At 44.2% G+C, this 8,644-nt stretch overlaps 1 protein-coding gene across 1 annotated transcript; it reads right to left on the minus strand.

Moving 5' to 3' along the window:
* Positions 1 to 4,464: 4,464 nt before the first annotated feature.
* On the minus strand, positions 4,465 to 6,952 carry LOC147448372 (aldehyde oxidase GLOX-like). Its single transcript, XM_086521004.1, has 2 exons — positions 6,424 to 6,952; positions 4,465 to 6,156 (listed from the first exon to the last, which is right to left on the minus strand). The coding sequence occupies exons 1-2, from the start codon at positions 6,702 to 6,704 to the stop codon at positions 4,731 to 4,733; spliced, it is 1,707 nt and encodes a 568-aa protein (XP_086377130.1). The 5' UTR covers positions 6,705 to 6,952; the 3' UTR covers positions 4,465 to 4,730.
* Positions 6,953 to 8,644: the final 1,692 nt, after the last annotated feature.

The following is an 8,644-nucleotide window of genomic DNA, read 5'->3' on the forward strand; positions in this document are numbered from 1 at the left end:
AGCTTTCCTTCTTTAGTAAAACCGGTAAGATGTTGATCTTTGACCAAATGGATTTACGCCATCCATAGCTAGCCTAAGCGCAAATTTCGAGCTTCCCTGGCAAAATTCGACCATGTTCCATCTATATGTTTCCAGGCTGCGCAATCTGCAGGAATTCGTAGCACACCATCCGAAGATTTATTCTCCTCATGCCATGATGCTAGGGCGGCCATGGACTTACATTCGAAGAAATGCTTGATGCGAGGAAGCAGAGGAAAATGTCGCAAAACCTTTTGTGGAATTTTTGTCCCGTGGAGATCTACTCGATATCTTTCGGAATCACATTTCGGACACTTCTCCATGTCTATGTATTCCCCTCTGAAAAGAATGCAGTCATTAGGACAAGCGTGGATAGAATTGTAATCCATCCCCAAGTTTCGCAAAATCTTTCTTGTTTCATCTCGGGAATCTGGCATCACATTGTCAGCTGGTAGTATGTGCTCTTTAAACAATCTACACAACATAAAAATACGATACAGTCGTGTAAAAATCTATCAGATCATTATATATTTAGAGTTTTATTAAAGTAAACTAATTGTAATAGATCACCTGAAAAACGTTGTGACGCTAGTGTCACTCCATCCAAACTTTGCCTGCATGTTGAGAAGAACCAGGAGTGCTTTCAATCTAGACATATGTGCTCCATTATACAATGGCGTATCGGCTTCACTTTTCATATCATCATAGATAAGCCTTTCTGAATCCATGATCGTCTCGATCATTTCATCAATCTCGGGCTCAAACATTGCCTCGTTGGGAATGTGCTCTGCATGATCATCCTCCAAGCTGTCAGAGGCTACATCTTGTGGCCTCACATATGCTGCTTGACCAAAGCGCCTGCGAACACGTCTATTGGGTTGCAAGATTGCTGCTTGTTGGCCAGCGTCAGAGTCCGACGAGTTATAATTGGCAACAACTCGATCTATAATAGATGGATCGAACTCGCCAAATTCGCGAACGTGCTGCAAAGAAACCCGTCTTGTCCGTCGCACAGCATGCTTGCATTGATTACAAGGACATAAGACCCTCGTTGAGAGATAAGTGTTTCGGTTGGACGGTCCCATATCCTCGTCACTACTCATAATGAGGATAAAAATCTTATAACCTGGACAACAAATTTAATATTCTATTGGCATTCTTCGTCTTATCTCTCTCTCTCTCTCTCTCTCTCTCTCTCTCTCTCTCTCTCTCTCTCTCTACCTCACATTCTCTAGTCATGTCCAATCCCCGCACACCTCGGTCTAGAGGTGCACGGAGATCAGAACCACCGGGTTATAATCTCGTCTTTATTGGTCAATACCTATATTTGTGGGTATAAGAAATCTACAAACCCACGTCTACATGATACTGCATGTAGTGGACAAAACCCCTTTGCCTCTTCTCTAGCTGTAGCACTTCACAGCATCTTAACATCTTTTCACAGTAGATCTTTTCACTATTCGTCTAACTCTAAACCCTAAACCATAAGTAATTCTTGCGTGGACTCGATCTAACATAAATAAGCGTAAATCTAAATAAACGTAAATCTAACTAAAAATAAACCTAAATCTAATTTAATGTAAGTCTACATCTAACCTAATCTTTAACGTCTTTTGGGATAGTTTCCTACGACGTTAAAACTCTCTTCTTCTTGTGTGTGTGTGTGTGTGTGTGTGTGTGTGTGTGTGTGTGTAAACCTAAATAAACCTAAGTCTAATCTAATATAACATAAATCTAAATCTAACGTAAATTATGTTATATTAAAAACAAAGAACTAAACTAACAGGGATTATAAGAACCTTAAAACTGATTTAACACATAATTTTTCACATAACTCGGCAAGAGTTGGCATTCTCATCACTAAAGATGTGAGAGTTAACTTCCGGCGGTGACGCTGCCTCATCTCCATCCACATCTGACGACAGCAATTGGCCCTTTGGACCGTTCTTGCTCTTGTTACTAACTTTGAAGTTGCAGCTGTTGAATGACTAGAGGTTGTCTAGATGGTCATTGTCGGGGATGTAGTGACTCTTGCCGCCCTGAAGATCCACCTTCTTCCCTATCTTCTGAAGACATTTCACCAGTACTTTTGGATCAACGGAGCCCACCATGAGTGAAGGCAACAATACCCTATATTCCATTGAGGGCTTTCTTCACCCGCTTCATGCAGGCATCGCAGTCTATGGAGACCTAAATCTAATCTAATATAACGTAAATCTAAATCTAGCGTAAATAAACGTAAATCTAACTAAAAATAAACCTAAATCTAATCTAATTTAACTTAAATAAACCTAAATCTAATTTAACGTAAGTTTACATCTAACCTAATCTTTAACGTCTTTTAGGATAGTTTCCTACGACGTTATAACTCTCTTCTTCTTGTGTGTGTGCGCGTGTGTGGATGTGTGTGCCAATAAAAAAAGATAAATGGTATAACCTTTCTATCACCCATGCCAAGTATGATAGATTGGTTATGCCATTTCCCTCTTGAGTAATAGGTCTTGAGTTCAACTCCTCATCGGCTAGATCTTTAGGTCTTTTAATTTTAATTAGTTTCCTACGACGTTAAAGTAGTTTCTCTCTCAATGTGTGCGTTTTTTTGTTTATGCATGTTTTCTCTCTCTTTTTTTCCTCTCTCAATGTGTGCGTTTTTTGTTTATGCATGTTCTCTCTCTCTTTTCCTCTCTCAATGTGTGCGTTTTTTGTTTATGCATGCTCTCTCTCTCTTTTCCTCTCTCAATGTGTGTGTGCATTCTTTGTTTATGTATGTGTGTGTGCATTTTTGTTTATGTTTGAGAGAGAGAGAGAGAGGGAGAGAGAAAGAGGGGAAGGGAACATGAGAGTGAGGAGAGGGAAGGAGCATACCTGGCTCTCCTTCCTCTCCTTGTGTGTGTGTGTGTGTGTGTGTGTGTGGAGAAGAGAGAGAGAGAGAGAGAGAGAGAGAGCGTTACCTGCTCTTTGCTTGAGGGCGCCGAAAAACTCAGATCTGAGTTTTTGGACCCTCTCTCTTATTTTTTTAACCCAATCGACGTCGCTGTGGGATCTTTGCTCGCATAGATCCCACAACCCATTGGCAAAGGAAATATGGCACTACAAAAAGCTATTCATATTAGCGACGCTCACACAGCGACGCTCAAAAAAAAAAAATTCGACGTCGTTATGAGCGTCGCTGTGTGAGTGGGCCATGGGTGTAAAGGGTGAAGGGTGTCACAACCGCCGAGTCCTGACAGGAGTAGTTGCCCTCTCATAGAAAAACCTCGCATAATGATAAAAAGAGTAGGTAGACCTTAGACGCCAAAGTGATGGAAATAATTTCCAAGATGGTGCGTGGACCTGGAGCTTGCAGGGTAGAGAAGGTGGCCCGAAATCAGGGTTACGAAGTTGGGAGGGGACTGCAGCCAAAGGGGGCCGGGTCAAAGGTCCCTTTTGTGGACAGTGGAGGATGGATGCGGACCAGTTGCGGCCAACGTACTGAAGAAGAAGGAAAAGAAGAAGAGAATTTTAACATCGTACTGGAGAAGACCTTTAGGAGAGAGAAGGAGTGGCCCCACGGCTGGAATGGGCCAAATGCATGATATCTGCTAAGGCAGGCGGTTTCGTTTGAAAGAGGAGTGGTGTCTTGTGTAGGCAAGGTCTCCAGGGAAGCTATAATTGAAGCTGCAGCGTCTGTAAGCTCTTTATTGGTAGATGATCCCTCTATGGATGTTAATCGGTTACCTTGCAAGGCACTCACATCTGCCATTGCGGACATGCAATCCAAGCTGCTCACGGCCATGGAAGCTTCAAATGCAATTTGTTTTAGCAGTCTCGTCAAAGCTCACTAGCTAACAACCATGTGGTCTCTTGCTCCCAACTTCTCCAGCTCCTACCTGTTCATTTACCGGATCAGCTCCTCGAAATCCTTGATGTGTGTGCTTGCCTCCCCCTCTCCCCCTCTCTCTCTCTCTCTCACATACACACATATTGCAGACAGTTAAGCGGCTTCATATACAGTATAGAAGGTAAGCATTGTCGTACAGATTGTTAATTCGGATCTTTTTGTTGTTGACGGTTGCACTATTGTTGTTGGATGCTATGGGAGTGTCCATTCATACACATGTGTAAGCAAAATAAGTTAATAAATATATAATTAAATATGATATATTCCATATATGGTAGCCAATTTCATGTTGGGTGTGTGTGTGTGTGGGTGGGTGCGCACATATGTGAACAAAAGGAATAAGAAAGAGAGTTATTGATATTATGAAAGCAAAGAGTGTGGCCTATGACTCATGAGACCAAAACAGTACATACACATTATGTAATTCTCATAGGGTAAGCCCGAAGCGAAAGGCTCGTGACTACCACCTTATAATGAAAACTTGGGGTCTTTTTGTCATTGAAAAGGCACCACAGAGAGAGAGAGAGAGAGAGAGAGAGAGAGAGAGAGAAATTCATTGTTAGAGATGCATAAAATTCTCCTCTTCAAAAGGCTTGGTCGAACATGGAATAATACAAGAGACACTCATGACTCATGAGACAAAAACAGGACATACACAAGAATCACCCAAATAGTGCAAAGAGTGATTGCCAACTAGGGTTCACAAGCTAATTGGAAGGTTGTGAAGCTAGGGCACCTTTGTGCATACACAGAGAAATTTACTTTTATACATGCTCCTTCAGGAATGGGGACATTATAGATTGGGAGTTAGCTCCCAGGCTGTCGATACTGTTTAGGTGTTTTGGACGAGTTGAACCCACTTGCACGTAGCACTGGGAATGCCGTTGTTGACAGCAAAAAGCATGTAGTAGGAGGGCGGCGCGAGGGAGGCCGAAGAAGGGGCGGTTGCAGAGATGATGTACACGTTGTCTTCAGCAGCAGAGGGCGGCAGCACTTGTAGACTGAGCAGGCGCTGACCTTGCGAGAAAGAGTGCGTGCTGAAGGGCGCACTCATCAAGCTCATCCTTATCTCCTTTGCGGCAGGCGCCACTGCCATCGCCACTCTCACCTCAAAACTCTCACTGTAAGTTACCTTCTCCGGGGCTTGCATTATTCTTGGCCTCATGTTGTTGTACACAGAGTCTAAGTAGGTCGGTAGAAAGGCCTCCACTCTTAGCTCTGTTGGAAACTCCCCCGTGAAGGTGTAGTACTGATGTGTGTTGCTACCTGCCACTATCACCCTCCCATCTGGTAGCAAATTCGCTGTTGAGTGGTATAGCCTCGGTATGGTCGTCGCCGCCATGGTTGTAAACCTCTCCCCATTTGCCTTGCTTGGATTGTACACCACAGGTGAAAGTGCTGGATTGTTTGCAAACCCCCATCCTTGGCACCCATTTTGTGCGCCATTTATGATGAGAACCTCTTCACTAGGCAACAACAGCATGTCTCCCATAGTCCTCCTCATCGGCATTGTCTCCATCTCCCATTGTGGGTTGGTTGCAAGGACATCTATGCGCCCACATGTCTGGGAAGCAGGAAGAAATTGGTTTGGGTTAAGGAAAGCCCCATATTGTGCTCCACCACATACAAGAATCTCGACGTGTGCATAGCCATCGGCCGCTCTTAAAGGGAGCATGACAGATGAACCTGCAGATGGGTAATTGCGGGGCTCTCCAGGGATGGTAGGGAGCGTCTTAAGGATTGTATTGGAAGTGTAATTTAGGATGATGGAGTCACGATTGGCGAAGATGAAGAGAGAGCCATCAGGGAGTAGGTGAAGGAATGGATAGAGGTTGTCTGCTTGAGCATCTGAGGTTTTCTGGAGGAACGGAAGGAAAGTGGCAGGGGATGCGGAAGGGTTAGGGATGTACTCATATGTGAACACATTGCGGCCACCGACAACAATTTGGGTGTATCCATCTGGTAGAAGCTGATTGGAAGCATACCATCTGCCCATTTTGAGTGACTCTTTGGTGGATTCTACCCAGTCACAGTTTCCATCAGGGGCGCACGGCCAGAAGCGGCGAATTTTGGTGATGCCTTCAAAATCTCCTCCTGTTTGGACAATGGTGCCATCCCCATTCAGTTGTCCCGAGGAGCACCAAGTGTCTGTCTGGATGTAAAGTGGCCTTACCGGATTGTCCAATCCAGGTGTGAACACAATGGAGTGAGCAGTACAATCATGCTTGAGAGTGAGCTCTGTTGGCTGGTGCCTGCACCTGTAATGGTTTCACATGACACCATGAATTTGGCACAGATTGGGTCTGATACATAAAAGCATGTATGTGAGGTGTGTGTATATGATCATGGAATGCTTATTTTCTTTTTGCTGATGCATTTACTATCGAGCTTAATAATTAAAATCAAACAAGAGAGACAGGTTTTTTTTTCCAGAATGCAAGGAGAGTAGCTCTTGTAAATGTAGTCCAGTAAATTTTCAAAAGTTTTACGAAAAAAGCTGAAATTTTGATGTCAAATGCACCCACCTTGCCCCTGTGAGATTGATTTGGGAAGCACCAATGTTGGTGCGGTCCAGCATGACAACTGTTCCAAATCGAGTAACCACGGCATGCATTGATGCTATGCCTGCATTTTCACTCATTAGTTGCCAGGTCCCCTGCCCCATGCTTTCTCCTTGTGCCCCTCCACCTTGTGCAGGCATTTTTCCAATGTACATAAATTTACGCGTCACTAACAATGCCATGGCTATGGCAGCCAACACGATCACTAAGAAAAATGCATAAAGCTTGAGCAAGGAGCGCCACATTGCGATTGATATATTGAAGCCTCTATCTGAAAGAATTCAAATGTTCAGACGATGAAGCGATTTTGAAGGAGGGAAGGAGTGGTATGCATGTATGATTGTGTCAAGAAGGGTGATTAAAGTTAAGAACCATGAGTAAGAAAGCGTGGGCAGGGATCATGAGTATGTACTTTGTGCCCAAATGAAGCTCTCTATGAATTGAGGTTGTAGGGGAGACGAGGGGATGGGCTTATAGGTAAACCTAACGTAGAGGAGGGATAGCTGTTCATGGAAGGCGTTTTTTGATCCCCCTCTCAGAAGAGAAGGCTAGGGCCGCGTTCATCGTCCTTTGCTTTACTTGCCATTATCGTATATTCCTGCATCCTACACACTCATTCTGCATCGCAAGTAAAGCATAAACTCCTTCCAGCAAACAAAAGCAACGACCTTGGAGCTGCTTCCCGCTGCGTATGCACCTGCATAAGTGCAAGGAAACAGTCTCGCAGACTCACACATGATGCTAATTACGGCCCCAGGTCAGCGAAGCCAGTTCAGCAACTTCAGCTCCAAGCTTCCGCAAGGAATCTTTTTCCTGCCTGCGACTGCCTGTGCAAGCAATATAGACGAGAGAAAAAGCTAAATAGTGGTTACAGCCGCTCTCTTTTGTTTGGACCTAATAAGGAAGCGCCTCGGTGTGATAATTTGACCTTCCTTGTCCCTCACAAGCGCCCCTGGAAAGGGAAAGGGCAAAGGAAGAGGGGGGGGGGGGGGGGGGGGGGGGGGGGGGGAGGGGCAGGGGGAGGGGGGGGCGCGGCTATTATTCTCCATAGCCATAACTCCTTCAAGGTGTTGCGATAGGCAAGATGGATAGAGTGCATGCCTCAACGCCGGAAGCCTCTCAAATCGTTGGGACTTTTGTAGAGTGCGCTGTAGAAAAATGTGTGCAAGAAACAATTGCCTTTCAGAACGCTCCTAAAGGAGTCGAGTCGTCAAAGAGGCTTGTGTTTCAAGAAGCAACTGGGAGGAGGGAAAGGATGCAAGCTGCTTGCGTGTCAAAACATTGCTAAAAAACTGCCTTCAAATCGTCGATGCAAGCCACCCTCCCACCACTTGCGTTTCAAAATGCACCACTGACACTTAAGCGTTTTAAATCTCCGTTGCTCAATTAGTTCTCTACTTGCCAGTCTTCGCCTCACCTCTCCTTTTCACAATCAAAGAGCACATCGCTCTACTACCTTGTCAAAGTCGAGATGTGATAGCGGACAATAAGGGTGAGAATGCATGAATCAAAGAAAGAGAGAGACTTGCATTTCAAGAAGCAACTAGGAGAAGGGAGAGGATCTAGGAGGGAGAGGATGCAGGTCGTCAGCAGTGACATGCTAAACATTGCTAAAACAACCTTCAAATCATCAATGGAGTGTGCGCCATTTACGCTTTGAGCATTTTAAAATGTCGTTGCTCTGTTGCTTCTCTACCTGCCACCGAGTCTTTGTGTCGCCACTCTTCTTCACAATCAAAGAGCACGATGCTCTGATACCATGTTAAAGTCGATGATGTGGAAGCGTGCACTATAAGAAAGGGGGTTGAATGCCTCTAGAATGGTCGCGCATCAACAAGCGTTTCTGGAGAGAGAAAGGATTGGGCACATGGGTATCACCGCAACTGGTAGCACGGCTGTCAGCTCGCAATGCTCAAGGGTATCAGTGCAGGTATCTGTTTATTAATTGTTGCGCTCATTGATGCGCATATAGCCACTATGATAGCCGCGCTTATACCTTCCACACAATTTATTTTAAAAAAATATCAGAGGATCTTAGATAATTCAAGTCTCCATCTGTGAAGACTTTGCATCATCCAAAGATCCTTAGATATATATTTTTTAAACATAAATATCATATTTATTTATTATGTAAGATTTAACAATATTATATAATTTTTGAAACACAAGAAACTTAAAAACAATT

The sequence above is a fragment of the Adiantum capillus-veneris genome, chromosome 10 (genome assembly GCF_014529385.1).
Source record: "Adiantum capillus-veneris isolate H3 chromosome 10, ASM1452938v2, whole genome shotgun sequence".
NCBI classification, from domain to species: Eukaryota; Viridiplantae; Streptophyta; class Polypodiopsida; order Polypodiales; family Pteridaceae; genus Adiantum; species Adiantum capillus-veneris.

Bases quoted from the DNA above. Each gene is read 5' to 3' on its own strand.
- LOC147448372 (XM_086521004.1), bottom strand. From the start codon at position 6,704: ATGTGGCGCTCCTTGCTCAAGCTTTATGCATTTTTCTTAGTGATCGTG. The intron at 6,157-6,423 runs GTGGGTGCATTT...AAACCATTACAG, and splicing joins ATCAATCTCACAGGGGCAAG to GTGCAGGCACCAGCCAACAG.